Source organism: Lynx canadensis, chromosome C1 (assembly GCF_007474595.2).
Source record: "Lynx canadensis isolate LIC74 chromosome C1, mLynCan4.pri.v2, whole genome shotgun sequence".
In the NCBI taxonomy this organism is placed as follows: Eukaryota; Metazoa; Chordata; class Mammalia; order Carnivora; family Felidae; genus Lynx; species Lynx canadensis.
In genome coordinates, this window is record NC_044310.1 from 9245211 (window position 1) to 9268240 (window position 23030).

General features: G+C 46.8%; 1 protein-coding gene across 1 annotated transcript; it reads left to right on the plus strand.

Moving 5' to 3' along the window:
* Window positions 1-745: 745 nt before the first annotated feature.
* On the plus strand, window positions 746-13361 carry CC1H1orf158 (chromosome C1 C1orf158 homolog). Its single transcript, XM_032594131.1, has 4 exons — window positions 746-995; window positions 8239-8352; window positions 11658-11835; window positions 13008-13361. Exons 1-4 carry the CDS (start codon window positions 882-884, stop codon window positions 13187-13189), a joined length of 588 nt encoding a protein of 195 aa, XP_032450022.1. The 5' UTR covers window positions 746-881; the 3' UTR covers window positions 13190-13361.
* The last annotated feature ends 9669 nt before the right edge of the window (window positions 13362-23030 follow it).

The following is a 23030-nucleotide window of genomic DNA, read 5'->3' on the forward strand; positions in this document are numbered from 1 at the left end:
TCTCCCATCGGACTGGGTTCTGTGGGGATGGGACCCTGGTCTAGTCACTGATGCATTTATAGCCGCAGCTCAGTGCCCAACATGTAGCATGTGGTCAGTGAGAGGATTGTGGGATGAATGAGGACTAACCAAATGAACCATACAGCATCAGCTTGAGCACAAAGATAGGATTCTCTGTGGAAACTCCTTGGGCAAAGGGGCAGACAGGCACTGAGTGGAGCCCAAGGGTCTAGGCCTGAATCAGACTGGATTTAAATCCCAGCTCTCCCACACGTGGGACTTTCAACAGCTACTTGGTCTCTCTTTGCTTCACTGTTCTCATCTGTAAAATGGGTGTAACGATGGCACCTGCTTCAAAGGGCTGCCGTGAGGATCAAATGGGTGAATGCACGCAGATATCTCAGAGTGGGCCTCACACATCAGTACTCATTACGTAGTGATAGAGTGCAACCATCTCAACTCACCCTTGTAAAGAGTGTCTTAAAGATGATGCCTCTCACGGGGTCACAGCACGAACACCAAGCCCTTCTGGCTCCTGCATTTGTGGTGGTTATTGCTGGTTTGATTTGCTTTTATGAGGTCAGTTTTGCTCCTGAAGAATCAGCTTCTCCCTTCAGGAGAGTATTTATACACAATCTGTCACCATGGAGACAGTCAACAGTAGGGAATCCAAGATCACATCACCTCTCCCTGGAGGCAGAAAGCAGACTCTCAGGCCCATCTATTTTGTGAAGTTGGCAGGGTGTCATCTCTATCCACTCAGAAGAGTGGCTGGGACAATAAGAGAGAAAGACACCCTACACTCAGCAACTTCATAACATCTACCCACCCCTAAAGCCTGAAACTGTCTCAAGTCTAAAGACTCGGGGCAAGCACTTACCATGCAGTTTTTGGCTGCAGTAAGTCCACAGTCATTCTCTACCCCAGGCTGGAAGGTGGAGACCAAGTATTCAACCCGAGTGCTCACTGGAAACTGGGTGGAAGAGAGGAGGAAGGTAAGGAAAGGGAGAGAGTGGACAGAGGGCTTGGGGGATGGACTGATGGCAGGCAGAGGTAGGAGTGAGGTCATTACTATTTCCAAATTAGGGGCCATAGATAGTTACATCTTAAGAATGGGGCATTAGGGTCTCTGTGCTCTTCGGAGAGGAGTTACATTCAAGTAATCAGCAAGGTCCCTGGTATAGCTTGAAAACACGATAGTACAGGTATGAATGTAGCTGTGCCTTACAGCATTATTTTCAGTGGAGTGTTTCTAGGCATCTGGTGCTCCCTGTCTCTAATTCCTCTGCATCTTGAGCTGAAGAACATCCGTTCTCCCTGGCCTGGCCCTTCCCAGAGTGTGGTACTTGCCAAGGAAGGCTTGCCACTCTTCTACATTGATGTCCAGGGATGGGCTCCTGTTCCACAACCTTGCCCGGCCTGTGCGTTTCAGTTTTTCTTTTATTTTTTTTAAATTTTTTAATGTTTTTATTTATTTTTGAGACAGAGAGAGACAGACCATGAGCAGGGGAGGGGCAGAGAGAGAGGGAGACACAGAATCCGAAGCAGGCTCCAGGCTCTGAGCTGTCAGCACAGAGCCCGACGCGGGACTCGAACTCACAAACCACGAGATCATGACCTGAGCCGAAGTCGGACGCTCAACCGACTGAGCCACCCAGGCGCCCCTCAGTTTTTCTTTTCTTTTTTTTTTTTTATATGAAATTTATTGACAAATTGGTTTCCATACAACACCCAGTGTCAGTTTTTATTTTCAAAACAGAACGAATGGGCTCTTGGTGTTCCCGTGTATTTTAAGGCCACGACAAAAATACTTTGCCTGAATTGGCCTACTTGAAATTAAATATCTTCATTAGTGGCAATCAAGACTGAGCCACTTAAATGTCTGCAGACACATGTAGACATCCTCATTTCTTCTTGGGAAATGAGCAAAGAAAAGAGAGTGAAATACAATTGGAGGCTTTGGTTTAAGTGTGGAGAAGGTTGGTGGTGACTTCTGAGAATCGGTAAAGGCTGTTTTCGGGGAGAACATTGGAATTCACCAGCGCTCTGGCTAGATGTGGTCTATGGCCATTGTTAGCTCTGATTTCACTTGGCCTTATTTGGGGAGTAAGGGTGTGTGTAAGAGAAGTTCCAAGGGCAAGAAGAACTGGCTGAGCAATCCTCCAGGCTCTTGTGGGTGAGGTAGTATCCAGGAATACTATGGGTTGGTCCTATACTTGGAAGAGATTGCATAAAGAGAGCAGAGTTGGAGTGATATCAGAAACCTGGTAGATGAGAAGCTCCAGCTCCTTATTCTCCCATGGAAACACTTAAGAAACAACTATGGCCTGTCTAAAACAACTATACAAGAGCTCTGGGAAATAGTTAAAGGTCCACAGTGAACAAAAAAAAGGCCCAGTTTAGAAAAAGTCACATTCAAAATGGTAGGAAATTCTAAGGTATTTTTAGTTGCTTTTTTTCCCCATTCTCTCCTTAGAACAGCATAGTTCAGTTTCAGAGAAGCAGTGGCTTAGCGGCCATTCCCCCTCCCTTGAGCCCAGAGAGTAGAGGCACATTTTTTTTTTTTCCTGCAAAGAGGAAAAGAGGGCTAAAATTTTTATTTTTTATTTTTTTACTTTTTGGACATCAAACTTTTTATTTTTATTTTTTAATGTAGTTTATTGTCAAGTTAGCTAACATACAGTGTATGCAGTGTGCTCTTGGTTTCAGGGGTAGATTCCCGTGATTCATCGCTTCCATACAACACCCAGTGCTCATCCCAACAAGTGCCCTTCTCAATGCCCATCACCCATTTTCCCCTCTCCCCCACCGCCCCCCATCCACCCTCAGTTTGTTCTCTGTATTTAAGAGTCTCTTATGGTTTGCCTCCCCGTCTGTTTGAAACTATTTTTTCCCCTTCCCTTCTGCCATGGTCTTCTGTTAAGTTTCTCAAGTTCCACATATGAAAGGAAATATATGGTATCTGTCTTTCTCTCACTGACTTATTTCACTTGGCACAATACCCTACAGTTCAATCCACGTTGTTGCAAATGAGAGGATTTCATTCTTTCTCGTTGCCAAGTAGTATTCCATTGTGTATATAAACCACATCTTCTTTATCCATTCATCAGTTGATGGACATCTGAGCTCTTTCCGTACTTTGGCTATTGAATGGGGCAACGTTTTAATCTGTCTGGAGGCTGCCTAAAGAACTGGTCTCTGTTTTTCTTGACTCAGAGCTCAGATGGGGAAAAGTGTCATAGTTCATGTTTCAGGCCAAGAAAGGCTGTTGAAAGCAGACTGGTTACAGTGAGCAAAAGTTGCCAGGGGACTATAAACCAGTGAAGGTCTGAGGCCTGAGATTACAGGTAGAGGAATACAACGGAACATAAAGGGCCTTGAGAAGAAGCAGGGGAGACACTCTTTGGGAAATTAAGGCATTTTAAAGTAGCTGTGAATACAGACTAAATACAAAGGTACACACACACACACACACACACACACACACGGGCCCAGGCAAGATGCATGCTCAGAAAACTCCTGAGAACTTAAGCCTTCCTTCATATCAGGCTGATTCCAAGCCTCTGAACATGCCCTGTTAATTAGTGGAGATCTTCCCTTAAATGGAGCCAGTTTGTAAAGACTATGAGAGGGGGCTGTTTTTACAAATGTCCATGTTCGACAAAAAATTACAGGACATACAAAGGAATAGCCAAACATGGCCCACTGAAGGGAAGAAAACCAAGTGGGGAAAACTGCCCTGGGGAAAGACAGACATCAGAAGGACTAAACAAAAACTTAAAAAGTCTTAAATATGCTTAAAGAGCTTAAAGAAGACATGAACAAAGGAACTAAAGGAAATCAGGAAAATGATATATGAACAAAATAAGAATATCAATAAAAAATAGAAATTATAAAAAGAAATCAAATAGAAATTATGCAGCTGAAAAATTCAATAACTACATTGAAAAAATTCACTAGAGGTGTTTGGAGAACTTGAAGAGAGATCATTTGAAATTCTTGAGTCTGAGAAGACAAAAAAAGAAAGAAAGAAAGAAAGAAAGAAAGAAAGAAAGAAAGAAAGAAAGAAATGTGAACAGAGTCTAAGGACTTATGAGACACCATTATGCAGACCAGTATACATATTATGGGAGAAAAAAAGAGAAGGGAGTAGAGAGAGTATATGAAGAAACAATGGCTGAAAAATTCCTAAATTTGAAGAAAAGATATGGGTCTACAAATCCAGGAAGCTCAGTGAATTCCAAAAAGATACATCCAAAGAGATCCACACAAAGACATATTATACTCAACCTGTTGAAAGTCAAAGATAAAGAGAGAATTTTGAAAGCAGCAAAATCAAAATGACTCATCACTGTACAAAGATGCCTTTATGAGATTATCTGTAGATTTCTCGGCAGAAACCATGTAGTCCAGAAAGGGGTGGGGTGATATATTTAAAGTGCTAAAAAAAAAAAATCCACAAAACTTATCAACTGAGAATACTATAGCTACCAAAACTGTCCTTCAGAAATGAAAGAGAAACTAAAACATCCCCAGATAAACCAAAGCAGAAGGAGTTCATGACCACTAGGCCTGCCCTGTAAGAAACAGAGCAATGCTAGACAGTAACTCAAAGTCATATGAAATAAAGACCTCTGGTACAGGTTAAACACATGAACAAATATAAAAACCACTATTATTGTGATTTTGGTTTGTAACTCCACTATTTTTTATGGGATTTAAAGACCAAATGCATAAAAATAATTATAAATCCATGTTAATGTGTACAAAATATATCAAGATGCCATTTATGACATCAGTAACATAAAATGGGAGATGGCAGGGCTGTACAGGAGCACAGTTTTTATGTCTGAGCTGAGTCAAGTTGGTACCAGTTTAAAATAGATTATTAAAATGATTATTATAAGTTTAGGATGTTATATGCAATCTCTATGATAACTACAAAGAAAATATCTCCAGAGTATACACAAAAGGAAACGAGAAGAAAATAAAAATGTGTCACTACAAAAAGTCAACTACACAAATGAAAGTAGTAATGGAAGAAATGAGGGACCAAAAACCCTGAAACAAAATAAGTAACAAAGTAGTTAAATGAAGTCCTCCCCTGACAGTCATTACTTTAAATGTAAATAGATTAAACTTTCAACCAAAAGACATAGATTGGCAAATGGGGGGAAAAACCCAAACCTGGGATGCAAGTATATGACACATATGAGACAGTCGTTAGATCTAAGGGCATGCGTAAGGTTGGAAGTGAAAAAAGATATCCATACAAATAACAATCAAAAGAGAGTGGCGTGGCTATACCAACATCATAAAAAGTAGACTTTAAGTCAAAAACTGTTACAAGAACCAAATAAGGAGAGTACATATTGAAGAAAGGGTCACAAAGAAATAGAAAATTTGAATAGTTCTAGAACTAGTGAGCAAATTGATTCAGTAATAAAAACATCTCCTGGGGCGCTTAGGTGGCTCAGTTGGTTAGGTGTCTGACTCTTGATTTTGGCTCAGGTCATGATCTCATGGTTTGTGGAATTGAGCCCCGCACCGGGCTCTGTGCTGTCAGTGAGGAGCTTGCTTGGGATTCTCTCTCTCCTTCTCTCTCAAAAAATAAACAAACATTTAAAAAAATCTCCCAAATGAAATTCCATGACTAGATGGCTTTTCTTGTGAATTCTACTCAGTATTTTACTACTATAACATAACAAAGGCCATAAATGAAAAGCCCACAGCTATCATCGTACTCAGTGGTAAATAACCCAAAAATAATTTCCTCTAAGATCAGGAATAAGACAAGGATGCCTGCTTTGCCAGTTCTATTCAACATAGTATTAAAAGTTCTAGCCAGAGCAATTAGGCAAGAAAAAGAAATAACAAGAAATTGGAAAGGAAGAAGTAAAATTATCTCTGTTTGCAGATGAGGGATCTTATATGTACCAACCTTAGAGACCACACATACAGAGACAAAACAAACAACAAAAAACCCCAGAAAAACCTGTCAAAACTAATAAATGAATTCATCAAAGTAGCAGGATACAAAAATCAAATTGCAAAAATCAGTTGCATTTCTATACACTAAAAATGAACTATCTAAAAGGGGGATTTAAAAAATTCTATTTATAATAGCATCAAAAAGAATAAAATAGTTAGGAATAAACTTAACCAAAGAAGCAAAAGACCTATACAATGAAAATTGCAAAATATGACTGAAAGAAATGAAAGTTTATGCCAATAGATGGAAATACCTTCTATGTCCATGGATTGAAAGATTTAATATCATTAAGATGTCAATACCACCCCAAAATGGCTACACATGCAATGCAATCCTTATGATCTTTTTTGCAGAAATTAAAAAATCCACCCTAAAATTCACTTGGAATCTCAAGAGACCATTCTCGAGAATAGTCAAAACAATCTTGAAAAGAAGTACAAAGTTGGAGGATTCACATTCTCTGATTTCAAAAATTATTACAAACTACAGTAACCAAATATTGATATATTGGCATAAAGGCAGTAATATAAACCAATGGAATAAAATAAAGAGCTCAGAAGTAAGTCCTCACATATCTGGTCAAATGATTTCAACAGGGATCATTCAATGGAGAAAAAACAGTGTTTTTAACAAATGGTGTTGGGAAAACTGCATATCCACAGGCAAGAGAATGAAATTGGACCTTTATCTTACACCACATACAGAAATTAATTCAAAACAGATCAAAAAGTTAGATGTAAGACTTAAAATGGTAAAACTCTTAGAAGAAAACATAGGAAAACTTCATGACATTGGATTTAGCAATGATTTCTTGGATAGGACACCAAAATCATAGGTAACAAAAGAAAAAAAATAGATAAATTGGATTTCATCAAAATTGAAGTCTTTTAGGCATCAAAGAACACTATCAACAGAGTGAAAAGGTGACCCATGGAATGGGAGAAAATGTTTGCAAATATTACATATGATAAAGGATTAATATCCAAAATATATAAAGAACTCCTAAAGTTCAACAACAAAAAAGCAAACGAACAATTAAAAATGGGGAAAAAACTGGAAAAGATATTCCTCCAAGTTATGCAAATGGCCAAAAAGCACATGAAAAGATGCTCAACATCACTGGTCATTAGGGAAAAGCAAGTCAAAACCGCGAGATACCACTTCACACCCAATAAGATGGCTAATATTGAAAAAAAAGAAAGAAAAAGAAAATAATAAGTGTTGGTGTGGATGTAAGTGAAATCAGAACACTTGTACATTGCTAGTGGGAATGTAAAATGGTATAGCTGCTGTGGGAGACAGAAGCTATGGCAGTTGCTAAAAACAGTACACATAGAACAGCCATATCATCTAGCAACTCCAGGTCTGGGTTTATAACCATCAGAACTAAAACCAGGATCTGGAAGAGAGAGGTTCATACATTATGTGTGTAGCAGCATTATTCAAGGCAGCCCAACGGTAGGATGGGTAAGCAAAAGGTAGCATATACATACAACGAAACAGTAGTCAGCCTTGAAAAGGAAGACAATCCTACCTCGAAGACACTATGCTAAGTGACATAGGCCAGGCCCCAAAGGACAAATACTGTAGGATTCCACTTGTGTGCACTCCCCAGAGGAGTCCAATTCATAGAGACAGAAAGTAGAATGGGGGATGCCAGGGGCTGGGGAGGGAGCCATTTAATGGGTTCAGGGTTTTAGTGTGAGAAGATGATGTTCTGGAGACTGATGGTGTTAATGGCTGTACAACCATATCAATGTACTTAATGCTCCTGAACCGTGTGCCTAAAAATGGTTGAAATGGTAAATTTTGTTTCGTATATTTTACCACAATCAATGTTTAAGAACTGAACCAGGAGATATAAGATAATGGGGGGAAAAAGAGTGGAACTGGGAAGAGCGAGGAAAACAAAGAAGAAGAAAAGAAGGAGGCTAGCAGGAGTGGAGAGCGGGGAGAGAGAGGACAAAGGGAACAGGTGCAGACCATGACAAGTGGCCGGGTGACCCAAGGAACAGCTTTCCTGAGGCGTGGGTCTGGGCAGTGGGGTGCCAATGGCCTGAGCATGTTCCTTTTCAAGCTCTGGGAGGGAGGGGGCAAAATGAAGCCCGGCTTGTGTAGGCTGTTGCCCTGGGGTCATGTCTATCCTTCCTCTGCCCAGCCTCCCATAGCCCAGGAGGGGAGGGGACGCTACAGAAGCATGAGAAGGTGCATCACAGAAGTTATCCTGAGTATTTGGTCTTTTTCAGTTCACCAAAGCCATGGAGCAAACACCTCAGTCCATTTACAGAAAAGAGTATGTCCCCTTCCCGGGCCACAGACCCGACCAGATCTCCAGGTGGTATGGCAAGAGGAGAGTGGAGGTAAGTGGGGGAGGTGGGGGCCCCACACTCAGGCCTGGGATCCCCTCCAGAGCTCAGGAGACACCACCTCCTTCTAGGCTTGGTTCCCTCTGGGGACACAGGAGCAGTCTCGTGGGCATCCTCGCCCACCCGGGGGCCACTGATGGCATTCACCTTTATTTACAACCCACCCAATGTCAACCCAGTAGCATTCCCTCTGCCCTGTACCCCAGCACTTTCTTGGATCATTTTCCCCGTTCCCCCACACTTTCCCAACAGGAGGTAGGCAAAGGGTAAATACTGAATTAGGTGAACATAGTGAGGAAATAGGGGAGGTCCTCCAAAAACAAGTAGCGCTGATGCTTGAACGGCAGTGTTTTGCATCATCTATGCCCCAACTTCCTGTTCTTTTGTATAAAATCAAGGGCCATTCTGTCCTCTCCCACTCATTGAGGGCTTCATTGTGCGTCATTGTGTCACAGGCCTCCGGAGCAGGAAGCAGGGCACTGCATCCTCAGGACACGTCCCCCACCATGACCCATCTAACCCTTACCTGCCTAAACTCAGGGTGGGGGCCCAGAGTGAGGGGTGGACATTGTCAGATGGAAGCATTTTGGAGCTGGAAGGGATCTGAGAGATAGTTCAGCTCAGCACCCTCCTTTTCAGATAAAAAGGTGTCCCAGGTGTGGTCAATGGTTTGCCAAAACCGTTTGGCTGGTTGGTAAGGGACAAAGCAGGTGGCCGGTCTGTAAATCAAGCAAGAAGTATCTTCATATTCCTTTACACTATCTGCTGGAGTTGACTCTGTCTTCTGCATTTTGGGGGTCCATCTTAGTATAAATAGCAGCAAATTTTCAGCTCTGTGCTGGCACCGCTGGGCTGTGTTGGCATCTCTGGACAATCCTGGCATCTTTGGATCGCACTGACTTTCCTGGAGCACGCTGGCATCCACAGACCCTGCTGATGGTCTGGAGCTGCTGGCCTTTGCCACTAGCGTGCCAAATGCCTGTTAATGTAAGGAAGTCAAAATAAAAACCCATGATCTGGGGATCCTGGTCCCCGGTTATCAATACATAAGAAGTGCTTAGGCTAGTTCTCAATACACATTAGGTGTCCTCTCTTTGGACTCATAACAAACCCTGATGAGATAAACACACACACACACACACACACACACACACACAGTCCGTTTAAAATTAAGAAGCCCCCTGCCAACATATACACAAAATAGAACCAAGCAATCCGATATTCGCTTCTAAGGACTCTGTTCAAAGATCTGTGTGCCAGGGACCCTGGACACAGCGTTGCTTCTGAACAGCCGTTTCAGTCCGTCAGCTGTTCTGTGGATTTCATTCTGCACCTCTCCCATCCCCCACCTCACACCTCCCCCTTCTTAGGCAAATGCTGATCTCCCTTCAAATTGACTTTGGATAGATGGGGTTAGCATTCCCCAGGGAAAACCCCCTTCCTGTGCTTTGCCCCTAGGCAGGTGTATTAAGCAAATTTTCTATGTTCTGTATTTTATTTTATTTTATTAATTTCTTAAAGTTTATTTATTTATTTTTGAGAAAGAGAAAGAGAGAGTGAGTGGGGGAGGAGGGGCAGAGAGGGAGAGAGAGAATCCCAAGCAGGCTGCCCACTGTCAGCGCAGAGCCCGATGCGGGGCTTGAACTCATGAACCATGAGATCATGACCTGAGCCAAAACCAAGAGTCAGACGCTTAGCCAACTGAGCCACCCAGGGGCCCCCTATGTTTTATATTTTAGATGGCTTGACATCTTAGGGGCCTTGCTGATCCTGGAGAGACTGCCTTCCCAGGGCTTGCTAATTCCTAGAGATAGTACACAACTTGCCTATAAACAAGCTTTTAGGATACAAAGCAACCAACCCAGAGCCTATATCCCAACCACCTTTTATCTAACGCTTCTATGCCAAGTCAATATACTTTTGCCCCAAATCACTCCAGGGCCAGGCACCAACAAGAGTGGGCACCCCTATAGCCCAGAGCCTGCTGAAATCATTCAAACTCTGTAATCCTCAACTCAAACTTGACTATCCTGCCTCACCTGTTCCTTCCCTTGGAAACCACATGGACAACCTGGGTCATGCTCTCTCTCTTTCTCTCCTTCTGGGTGTTTCCCTAATGTGGCCCCATGTGGTGTGGCATGTCTTTCAAAACTGTTTCTTTCAAAGGCAGCTGTCTCCCTCTCTGCCACCTGACCATACCTGATCAAAACAAAAATCCTAGGTACATAATCCAGACAGCAGGGCCACACCCCACACCAAGAGAAACTTGTGGCTGTTCTCCTTTCCCTGCCGTGATGCCTCCCCAGCACTTTCCTTGGTTCATGGGAACCCCTCCCCCCCGCCAATGTGCCCTCCCTGGCGCTGGAAATGTTCTCTGGGCACCCAGTGATACGGATCTTGGGAACCCCTGCTTAATGTCTGTGCCTCCCCCCTTGTCTCCCTTCGGCATTGTGATCTGACTTATTTATGGAACCACCACTTGAAATATTATGTGCAGTCAGCGTTTCCAGACCATAGCAGACACAGACCTCCCTGTTTGGTCCAGACAAGAGAACAGGCATGGAAATCCACATTATCTTCCCCTGTAAATCAGCCCAGTCCTCCAAGATTCCCTTGCAGGGCCAAGAGGATTTTCTTAGGAAAAGCACTGATGCAGGCAAACGTCCCAGAATAAGGAGAACATGGCTTTCTTCTCCTTGTAAATAACCCCCACCAAAGAAATCGCTCCCCAAGTTTCCAGCTGAGGGAGCCATAAATCCTTTGCAGGAGAAGGCAATTTATGGGGCATGCTCTGATTCTTCCCATAGTAACTGATTGAAATACAAGGTGCTTATATCAGGCTCGGTATTCAACGTCTTTCTCTCGCCATGAAAATAGGCACTTGGATGGATGAGACTCGAGACAAATCAAAGGGTATAATTTCAGATCACAGGGCAGCACTGAGATGGTTCTGACTCTTCCCATTCAGCTGGATGTCCTGACTTTCATTTTAATGTGTCCCCACTGCCCATTCTAGGGATGAATTGACTTGGCATGGGTTGGGGGCCCTCATACGGAGAACGGACTGCAGCCAAGATGGAATGTGTGTGTGAAGGTGAGCTGTGTCGGGTGGACCAGACAACCGCGTCTCCCGTTTGGTGGCCCTGAGGGCCCAGGCGGCAGACCCTCGCCGTCGGCCTGTGGAGGCCTCCTCGCCATCAGCACCACGAGCCTCGGTGGCAACAGTTTCTGCCTCCGTCCACCGCCCCGTGGATGCCTTGCTCTGATCAGTAACACACCCGCTGTGTCTGTCCTTCCAGGGGCTCCCGTACAAACACCTGCTGACGCACCACCAGGAGCCCTCACACCGCCATCTGATTAGCACATATGACGACCATTACAACCGGCATAATTACAACCCCAGCCTGCCCCCGGGTCGCACCTGGAGTGGACACAAGTTGCTGTGGCTCCCGGAGAAAGCAGACTTCCCCCTTCTTGGTATTTGTATAATTCAGGATTTCCCCCCTGTAGTGGGCTGCGAGGGGTCCACAGCCACGTAGGGCTGAGGTGTGCCGGGCACAGGCTGAAAGACGCGCAGGGAGGGCATCAGAATGACCCGAGAGCGGGAGAATCCCGTTTCCCCCCAGGGCTGCTGCCTGCCCCCGCACCCTGACACAGAGGTGATGCTGGCCGTGCACTGGAGCCCTCACCTGCGTGCACCATGGAAACATGGTCACCTGAGCACAGGTGGCAGGAAAAACACCGCTGCACATTCGGATCAGGCAGCTGTGCTAAATGGGGACTGTTACTTCCCAGGGGCCCTGCCCTGCGGGAGCACCTGAGGACACAGGAGTGACACACAGGGGAGAAATTCCTGCCCTTGGGGAGTCGTCATTCCAGTGGGTCTCAGATCAGACGCCATGCATGCATAAGATACCTTAAGATCTAGTAAATACGGTAATTTTGGACAGGGATGTGTATCATGAAGAAAACTTATAGCTAAGCAACAGAAAATGAGGCGGGTGTTTGTGAATTTCCTTCGGGTGGAATGATGTTGGATGGTCTTTCTGGGAGAGATAGCTGAGTCGAGAAGGAGGGAGCCATACAGGAGTGGGGGCGGGGAGAGCATTCCAGGCGAGGGAATGGCAAGTGAAAAGGCAGGAGTACGGGAAGACCACATCAGGGCTCAGAGGCCACAGTGAGGAGGGGGGCTGTGTGCTTCCAGCAGAACTAGGACTTTGGAGTGATTTTTGTAAGAGAGGGCCTTGATCTGATTTACATTTCAAGCTGCCCTCTTTCTCTGCACCCTATGTTTTGTACTCCCACCCTTCCACGCAAAGGAGCGCGGGTCCGATGGTGACCTGCGCGCCACGCCCCGTTACCCTGGGGTTTGTCCTCGACATCAGCCTTCACACACCTGCACTGCTTGCTTCGCCGCTGGGGCAGGACGCTCCCCTCCATCCTTAACCAGTCACGGCGCTGACTTCTCCGAGGCCCACAGACGGGCGCCTGGTCCCTCCTGAGGACACAGGGAGCCGGCCCCCCGCAAGCCCTTCTTCCCTCCGGAGCCCTGCCAGCCTCGCTCCGGGAAACCCCCAGGGCCCCCGCCGCGCTGTCCCCCCGCCAGTCTACGCCCGGACCGTTCACGCAGACCCCGGCTTCTCTTGCAGCTCCCCCTACCAACTATGGACTCTATGAGCAGCTGAAGCAGAGGTGGCTCACGCCCAGGGCTGCCCCGAGGGAGAGCATTTACACCTCGTCCTACCCGAGACCGCCGCTGTGTGCCATGTCCCGGCGGGAGCACGCCATCCCTGTCCCTCCCCCTCGCCTGCACCCTGGCCCGCGCTTCTGAGAACGGCCACGGGCTGTGCAGGTGGGTCCGACCGGAGCCCCAATGTGCTGTTGGACCCGCCAGGCCGCAGGTGGCTGCCGACACACCCAGAGTGCTAAATCCGGCCCGGCTGAGGCCCCTAGTTCATGGTCCGTGTCCTCCAAACCCTCAGGCTCCTTTCTTTTCCATCCCATAATTAAAGCTCTTCCAGGCGATGGAGTGGCAGCTATATGCACAACTCTGCAGAATGTCAGGACTCTTAAGTTCCTCCCCCGGCCTTTCACGTGAGGGGGAACTGAGGCCCAGAGAGGTGACGTGATTCCTGCAGGTTCTCACGGCATAGACACCCTCCAGGAGTGTCTGGTCCATGGAGGAGGGGGTCTGACCACGAGACCCGCTGCAGAACTCCGGGAAAGGGTCGAATGTGGTTATGGGGAGGGCAGGCACCCTGCAGGAGCTGGCCATCCGTGGTGGGGGGGAGGGGGGAGGGGGGGTGCCCAGCACGTCGTTGTCTCCCCAGGGGCTCAGAAGAAGGGAGACACACAGCATCTCCCCTCCACCTCCGAGCTCTCAAATCTTTTCCAGAGTTGAGTTTGAGGATAGGGGATTTTTTTATTTATTTATGTAAAGAATTTTTTTTTAACATTTATTTATTTTTGAGAGACAGAGAGAGACAGAGCACAAGCAGGGGAGAGGCGGAGAGAGAGGTCAGCACAGAGCCCGATGCTGGGCTCAAACCCATGAACCGAGAGATCATGACCTGAGCTGAAGTCAGACGCTTAACTGGCTGAGCCACCCAGGCGCTCCAGGGAATGGGGGCTTTTTCAGTGAGTGTCTTGGAACAAGGATGGACCCCCTGGCAGAAGGACAGGGCGCTGTCCTGGCTCAGGCACTTGGTGCTGTCCTCCCCCAGGATGGAGTCCCTAGAGGCATGTTCTGCCACTTGGCGTGGAGTCCAGCCTCTGGTTGAGAGCGGCCGGCCTCCTCTGTCCTCTCTCACTGACATAGTTGGATGGTTATAGCCTGCTTTCTCTGTATGGCCTTCCCTGCCTGATGCCTCCACCCTGATGATCTGCATTCATTACTGTAGGTGCAGTGCTCCGTGGAGAGTTGGTGCTGAATAATCCTTGGCTGGATGGATGAATGGACTCTTGTCTCTTTGGGGGCTCCTCTCTGGACCCACGCTGTACCCCACTCACCATGACCCAGTCCAGTTCCACACTTTGAGCCTCCATATAGCTGCTCTCCCCAACCCCTGTCCCCAGGGTGGACCTCCATCGAGACCCCAGCCCATCCTGGTGTCCAAAGACCCCTTATTCTCCCAAGATCTTGGCTTCTCCCACCTCTTTTTTTAAAAGTTGTTTGTTTATTTTTGAGAGCAAGAGAGGGAGGGGAGGAGGGGCAGAGAGAGAGGGGGAGAGAGAATCCCACGTTAGGAGCCTGACACGGAGCTCGAACCCGTGAAATTATGACCTGAGATGAAATCAAGAGTCAGGAGCTTAACTGACAGAGCCACCCAGGCCCTCTCACTTCTGACTCGGGAAAAAGCGAGCCCACCTAGAATCCTTCTGCCAGCATCAGAGAGGAAGTCACTTTTCTGCTCCTCCATACTTTAGAACCTGGCCATCTGTCCACGGCAGTGCATCGATGCAATTCTGAGTCTCTGCCAGCCCATCTCACATCTGCTACGACAAACAGTTGTTTTCTCTGCTTTGGAGAAAAAGGAATGCGTAGAAGTATTTTCCGTGATGCTTTTCCTTACCTTTTTGGCACCTGCTACCACATTCTAGCAAATAATCAAGGAAAAAAAAAAAAAAAGCTGGGGCGGGGGGGGCGGGGAAAAACCCAAGTTAATATTTATTCTGGGTTGAAGGCCCGGGATCTGGGCCTAATTTAGATTATCTCATTGCCTTGTCACCACCACCATCTATAATACATGCCCCAATAGGGATTATAAATGTCATTTCTGTTTACAGATGAGGGAACAGACCATAGAGATTAACTGCCTGGTCTGCAGTTGCACAGGGAATGAGTCCTAGGCAGGCTGGTCACAGAGCAAGCATGCTTAGGTCTGGTGCAAAACTGTCTTTTCAAAGAAATGCCAGCAGAAACCCTTGGGACCAGCTGGACACGTCGATCCGCCGTGCGTGTGGCTCAGGGGCACGTGTGCGTGGTTGGCTTTAACTCTGTGCCACAGGTAATGTGACTCAAAGTGGAGGAAGACTGGGTTCGGGCTATCCCTGCCAGGGACACCTGCTGGCTCCGGGCTTCTCTAGATTGACCTCAGCACACTTCAGAGCCATCACTCATTTCTCCAAGCGTCTGTTCAATGACCTTGTCTTCCCTACGAGACTCGAAGCTTCCTGAAGTCAGAGCCTGGCACTGCATGCGAGGTGCTGAGTCATGTTTGTTGAATGAGGGATGGACCAGAAGAGGAAGAGGAATAAAGGATGTTGTGCCAGGAGAAGAGCTTCCGAGTGACAGCTGTGGGCTGGTGCCCAGCTGGACTTCCTCACCCCTCCAGGAGCCACTCATTCATCCCGTAAACATCCTTTGAGATCTGGGGAGCTGGTGCCAACACAGAACCTTCCATCAGGCAGAGGAGAGGGCTCTTCAACCAATACAGGACAGGATAGAGAGAAGTCAGAGACAGGTGTATGGAACTCGGGACCTTGGGGACCAAGGGGTCATCAGGGAGATTGGTGGGGGCAGGGGTGCTGAAGTGAAGGGAAGCCCTAAGAGCAATAATGGGGGCATGGGGACAGGATATCAGGGAAGCCTACCCCGAAGAAGGGACATTTAGGCTGAGGCCGGGACATTGAGGGGACTGGCCTTGTGCAGGGGCAGGTGGGGAAGGGGGAGGTGCAGCTCAGGTTGCAGGAATAGCCTGTGTGTGTGGCTCCGTGTTGGGAAGGAGCTTGGCAGGTCTGTTAAGAGCCCAGAAAGCTCGTGTATGGGTTTCCTACTGCTGCTGTAACAAACACCACAAACTTAGCGGCTTAAAGCTTATTCTCTTGCGGTTCCGGAGGTGAGAAGTCCACTATGAGTTGGTCTGGAAGCTCTAGGGGTGACTGGGTTCCTTGTCTTTTCCTGCTTCGAAGGGACACCTACACGCCTCGACGCATGGCCCTTCTCTCTGTTTCCAGAGCAGCAATGAGACATCTCTCTCTGCCTCCCTCTCAGGAGGACCTTTGTCATTACATTGGGCCCTGGATAATCCAGGATAACCCCCCCCCCCCATCTCAAATCCTTAGCCACATCTGCAAAGTCCTTTTTGAATATAAACTAACCTATTTAGAGGTTCAGGGGGTGAAGGTGTGGACTATGGTTGGGGGCTGGGAGTGCATTATTCACCTGGAGCCTGGATGCAAGGCAGGTGCCCTCTGCACCCCGTGTGTATTCCATCACTTAAGCCCCAAGACATATCTAGTCCTTTCCAGGCAATTGGGGAGGTGGAGGCTGGGACTGAACAGACCCAAGGCCTGTGGCTGCCCGTACCAGTCAGTGCTCCCTCTCCTTCCACACTCACAGATTAAAAAGTGGCTGTAATGTATTACAAAGTATAAAATGAGCAGTGCATTCCTGGGTGCTGGGACAGCATCGTGAAAGGTTCAAGAGCACTGGCAGCCATGCCTTAGAATTCCAGTTTCACCAGGGATAGGCTGTGTGACCTTGAAGTAGTTACTGCCCCTCTCTGAATCTCTCTTCCTCCACCAATGGGTGCAAATAACTGTCTCTAACGCAGATAGAAATACTGAGGCCAGACCTTAGTACGTAATATATCCTCCATAAATGGTGGCAACTCTTGTTCAATAAAGACAACAGTCAAGAAAACAGCCAAGGCCACAGAGAACAAGTCTAGCCAGCCGTTCCCTCCATCAAGACGTGATGCTTTGATGTTTTTACTCTGCAACCTAGCACTTCAGGAGCAAAACCCAGGAGCCACCCCTGGTGCTGTCCCACTGGATGGGACCAGCCTGCCCCCTATGGCCAATTTGACACCAGTTTACAGGTGGCTATGGTTCTGGGTTCAGGGTTTCTCTGGGATTGACACTAATTCTGCAGACGTGAACATAATTCAAAACCAGATTTTCTGTTTCTTCTCGGAAAACATCTAGCAGCTGGTGGTGAACCTGGGTGTACCGATGCTTAGAGAATTCAGTAATGATTTTTTTTTAAGTTTTTATTTTAAGTTTATTTTTTTTTAATTTTTTAATTTTTTGAGAGACAGAGAGAGACAGAGCATGAGTGGGGAGGGGCAGAGAGACAGAGGGAGACACAGAATCCGAAGCAGGCTCCAGGCTCCGAGCCGTCAGCACAGAGCCCGACGCGGGGCTCAAACTTGCAAACCGTGAGATCATGACCTGAACTCAAGTCAGATGCTTAACTGACTGAGCCGCCCAGGTGCCCCTAAGTTTTTATTTTCATCACCTGGGGCTCATCACAAGTGCTATTTCACCCATCCTCCTCCCACCTCCCTTTTGATAACCATCCAGTTTGTTCTCCATAGATACGAGTCTGTTTCTTGGCTTCTCTCTCTTTTTTCCCCTTCGCTCATTTGTTTTGTTTCTTAAATTCCACCTATGAGTGAAATCATATGGTATTTGTCTTTCTCTGACTTATTTCACTTAGCATTATACCCTCTAGCTCCAACCATGGTGCGAATGGCAAGTTTTCTTTCTTTTTAACAGCTGAATGATATTCCATTGCATACACACCACATCTCCTTTAACCATTCACCAGTCGATGGACACTTGGGCTGCTTCCATATCTTGGCTACTGTAAATAATGCTGCTGTAAACATAGGGGTTCGTGCACCCCTCTGAATTAGTGGTCTTGTATTCTTTGGGTAAATACCCAGCAGTACAGTTGCTGGGTTGTAGGGTAGTTCCATGTTTAACTTTTTGAGGAATCTCTATACTGTTTTCCAGAATGGCTATACCAGTTTGCGTTCCCATCAACAGTGCAAGAAGTTTCCTTTTTCTCCACATCCTCACCAGCACTAGTTTCTAGAGGTTTTTTTTTTTTTAACCATTTTCACACGTGTGAGGTGATATTTCATTATACTTTTGACTCGCACTTCCCTGACGATGAGTGATAATGAGGATATTTTTACGTGTCTGTTGGCTATCTGGATGTATTCTTTGGAGAAATGTCTGTTCGTGTCCTCTGCCCACTTTTTATTGGATTGTTTGTTTGTTTGTTTTGGCGTTGATTTGTATAAGTTCTTCATATAGTTTAGATTCAACCCTTTATCAGACATGTCATTTGAAAATATCTTCTCCCATTCAGTAGGTTGTCCTTTAGTTTTGTTGATTGTTTCCTTTGCTGTGCAGAAGCTTTTTACATTTTTTTTAATCTTTATTTATTTTTGGAGAGAGACAGAGTGTGAGTGGGGAAGGAACAGAAAGAGAGGGAGACACAGGTTCCGAAGCAGGCTCCAGGCTCTGAGCTGTCAGCACAGAGCCTGACGTGGGGCTTGAACCCACAAACCATGAGATCATGACCTGAGCTGAAGTTGGACACTTACGAGAGAGAGAGAGAGAGAGAGAGAGAGAGAGAGACCAAGCACGAGCAGGGGAAGGGCAGAGAGAGTGGGGGGTCAGAGGATCCGAAGTGGGCTCTGAGCTGACAGCAGCAAGCCTGATGCAGGGCTTGAACCCACGAGCCGTGAGATCATGACCTGAGCCAACCAGGAGGCCCTCTTCATTGATTTGTTTCACCAGAGAAACAAATTCCTGGTTTCATCGATCTGCTCTATTGTTTTTTTAGCTCCTATATCATTTACTTCTACTCTAATCTTTATTATTCCCTTTCTGGATCCAGGGTTATTATTCTGATCCAGGGTTAATTTGTTGTTCTTTTTTTAGCTCCTTTAGATGCAAGCTTAGGTTGTTTGAGATCTTTCTTGCTTCTTGAGCTAGGCCTGTATTGCTATAAACTTCCCTCTTAGAACTGCCTTCTGCCGCATCCCAAAGGTTTTGGGCTGCCGTGTTTTCATTTTCATTTGTTTCCATGGACTTTTAAATTTCTTCTTTGATTCTCTGGCTGACCCATTCATTCTTTAGTAAGATGTTCTTTAACCTCCATGTATTTGTGCTGTTTCCAATTTTTTTTCTTGTGCTCGTCTTCTTGTTTCATAGTGTTGTGGTTAGAAAAGATGCTTGGTATGACTTCAACCCTTTTAATTTGCTGAGGCCTGTTTTGTGGTCTAATATGTGATCTGTTCTGGAGAATGTTCCATGTGTACTCAAGAAGAATGTGCATTCTGCTGTCTGAGGATGAAATTTTCTGAATATATCTGTTACATCCATCTGGTCCTCTGTGGCATTCAAACCCATTGTTTCCTTGTTGGTTTTCTGCTTAGAAGCGTGTCCACAGATGTAAGAGGGGCATTAAAGTCCCCTACTATAGTTGTATTATTATTGATTAGTTCTTTTATGTTTGTTATTAACCGTCTTATGTATTTGGGTGCTCCCATGTTGGGTTCAGAGAATTGGGCATGAATTTGAAGGCATATCCTTGTTGACTTGCAAGTTTATGTAGGGCTCACTTTGAGGTCCCAATTCTGGCCATCTGAGAAATGGGATGTCTCTGAGGTCTCTGGAGAGATGGCAGTGGAACTGTGGTTATAGTCACTCCTCCAGACCTGAAACCGACCTTGGCTGGGGGCCTTGGCTTTGGATGGTGCTGGTGCCCCTCCAACCCTGCAGCATCAGGTAAAAAATACAAAATCAACCGGAGACATTTGCAAATAGCGATTGAATGAGTATATATATCATTTTATTTGAATAGAATTCTATTGCATTTGCTATTCTGTACTTAGTTTTTTCACTCAGTGATAGAATTGTCTGCAATCTAATACAGTGCAGCCAACTTCTTAACTTCTTACCCCCTCCCTACCTTTTTTTTTTTTTTTTTTGATACACCTGCTCCCTTCCATTCCTCTTAATCTCAGGAAGTCAGGACCGAGCTTTAGAGGGTCTCTTAACCCCTCACACCTGCCATTTGCTCTAAGCAAGTCCCAGTGATTCCACCTCCAGGATGTCCACAAAGCTATCCCCAGGGCCACTCAAGGGCAAGCCAGGATCCCCCATGGGGAGCAGCAGACAGTCTCCTGGCTGGTGTCTCTGCTTCCCTGTTTAACTCCCCCGTGGGACATAATCCAGCCGTAGTGTGGGGAGGGGAGCGAGGAGGAGTGGCAAACATTCATCAGGTCAGGTCACAGCCCTACTTACAAACTTCCAGTGAGACCCTAGCCGGCCTCTGCCCCCGTGGCTACCTTCTGCCTTCCTAGCCTCCTCTCCCTACGCTCCCCCCTAGTTGAAGCAGAGACCAGTGCTTTCCAGGGCATCCTCCACTGCCGCCAACTCCGGGCCCGCAGTGCCCCCTGGTGGACAGAGACACAAGATGGTCCAGACAGAGAGGTGCGGGACGAGGCAGATGAGGTGGGACAGAACCCTGTAGATTTGGAAAAGGCTTTGGAAGAGCAAAGGCTTAGAAGACCAAGAGCGTTAGTGGGAGAGAGGAAAGTCTAATAGTCCCCGCGGGTGTAGCGCCTGCTCGCTGGGAACTGGAGCTGGGGCTGGGACGGGAGAGCAGCGGACATCCGAATGGGCCTAAAGCTCGCCTTGGGGACCTCGAATCGGACCAGCGACTACGTCTGCGTGGGCGTGGCCACTGGGCTGTGTCTGAAGCAGTTATCAAGGAACCTCCTGGGAACCTGGACTCTGAGTCACCGCCTTCCCTGGGGAACGGCTCTGCCACTGACGGACACCCTGCAGAAGGACCACCCTGGAAAGAGATGTGGCATCATGGTAGCCCCAGGGGGCGCTCTGCAACTCCAGCACGAACCGGGAGACGGCGTCCTGGGGCCTAGAAGGCCCTGAGGATAACCTTGCAGTCTCCCAGCCCGCCCACGTGTCCACTCTTCCAAGGTCTGAAGAACGTGTCCTGTGATCCAAGTCGGGAAAGGGTTCTGAGGTCAGGCCGGGAGTTGCACCCAGTGCAAACCAGGGGCGCTGGTGGGGGAAGCCCCAGTTATGCAGATGAACTTCACTTGGAAGTTCAGGGGACAGCTTGATATGACTCTAGCTGGCTTGATTCTTTGGTGTTGGCCCAGTGCATCTTCAAGCATAAACCATAATAAGGAAACCGCTGCACGAATGACCGGTCCAGGCACCGCCGGGCTGGTGGGTCCAGCTAGGAGCCAGGGCATGGTACCGAGTGCCTCGGGTCTCACCGCGGAGAGGTACCCCTGCACCCCAGACAGCACCCCACATTTCTCCACACTCCGTTGGTTTGTAGGGCACTGCGTGTTGCTGACTTCATGATTCATATTAAAATTATTCTGAGAAGTCATGCCAAAAACTGGACTGGAAAGAGAAATGAAAGCAACGGAAGAGACAAAAGAAATGTTTGCATTTAGGATTGACTTCTCTGTCTAAACTAACACAACCAAGCCAGGAGTTGCTGCTGGAGTGTGGTCTGTCTGGGGGGCGGGGCGCTGACCCCTACCAGTCAGATCATGCCAGGTGTATGTGGGTGGCTCGCAGGGCATCAACTAACAATATAAGGAGAAAAGAACCATCATGTAAGTTCTCAACACTAGGGAGAAACCACTGCTTTCCTTTTTGGTCAACTTTCTTCCTAGATCAGCAGGTCTCAAAGTTTGGTCTCAAAGACTCCTTTTTATCCTTAAAATGTATCAAAGATCCCCAAGAGCTTTTGTTCAGGTGGGTTATGTCTATTAATATTTTCTATATCAACTCAAATGGAAAAATGTTAAAAACATGTTTATTAATGAAATTATATATAACAGTTCCCAACCTATGGGCTACGAAATATAAACACCATCTTTTTTTTTTTAATCAAAAGCAGTTGTGTTTTCCAAAATTAAAAAAAAATGAGTGTGAAGTGTGACATTAAAAAAAAATAACAGCTTTACTGGGGTATAATCCATATGCCACACAATCCAGCTATGTGTAGGCTACAATTGTGTGATTTTAGTCTATTCATAGAGTTGTGTGTCCATCAGCACTATGAATTTTATTTTTTTAATTAAAAAAAATTTTTTATGTTTATTTATCTTTGAGAGAGAGACAGAGCACCAATGGAGGAGTGGCAGAGAGAGGGGACACAGAATCCAAAGCAGGCTTCAGGCTCTGAGCTGTCAGCACAGAGCCTGATGTGGGGCTTGAACTAACGAACAGTAAGATCATGACCTGAGTCAAAGTCCTATGCTCAACCGACTGAGCCACCCAGGCTCCCCGAATGAGTAAACACTTTTAATGAATCAGGGAGAGTGGAGAGAGGGGGTGGCCTTGGGGTGTGTCCAGTGTGCCAAGACTTCGCAGTGAATGTGCCCACAGAGTCCTCCACCCATACGGGCTCCTGTCCTGAGGTTCCCCGTACTCCACCTTTGTTCTCTCTTCCTAGGCAGCCTGGGAGACCTTCGTTTTACTTGCATCTACCTTGACCTTCCAATGGCTTGCAGTAGGACATTTGAGTCCACTTGGTTGACACGGACATGGTGCCAGGCACCATTCTTTCCCCTTTTCTCCTGGAAAGCCAAAGTCTCTAAGTCCAAACAGACCATAAGGAGTGAGGAGACATGAACAGCAAATTTTCCAAAGAGTACCCTCTCTTGAGCCTGAAGTCCAGGCCAGGTCCCCTCACAACCGGCCCCTCAGCTTTGCACCCAGGATGGGTGATCACCAGTCTCTCCCTCTGGACTCTCCACTGGCCTGATTCTGTGCCCTTGGAGTGGAGGCAGCCCCTGGAAACTCACTGTAGCTGGTGCAGACAAAGCCAAGGCTTCGGAAACTCTCAGCCCTCAAATCCAGGCTGAGACCCTGGTGGG

Bases quoted from the DNA above. Each gene is read 5' to 3' on its own strand.
- CC1H1orf158 (XM_032594131.1), top strand. From the start codon at position 882: ATGCAGTTTTTGGCTGCAGTAAGTCCACAGTCATTCTCTACCCCAGGC. The intron at 996-8,238 runs GTAAGGAAAGGG...GGTCTTTTTCAG, and splicing joins GGGTGGAAGAGAGGAGGAAG to TTCACCAAAGCCATGGAGCA. The intron at 8,353-11,657 runs GTAAGTGGGGGA...CTGTCCTTCCAG, and splicing joins ATGGCAAGAGGAGAGTGGAG to GGGCTCCCGTACAAACACCT.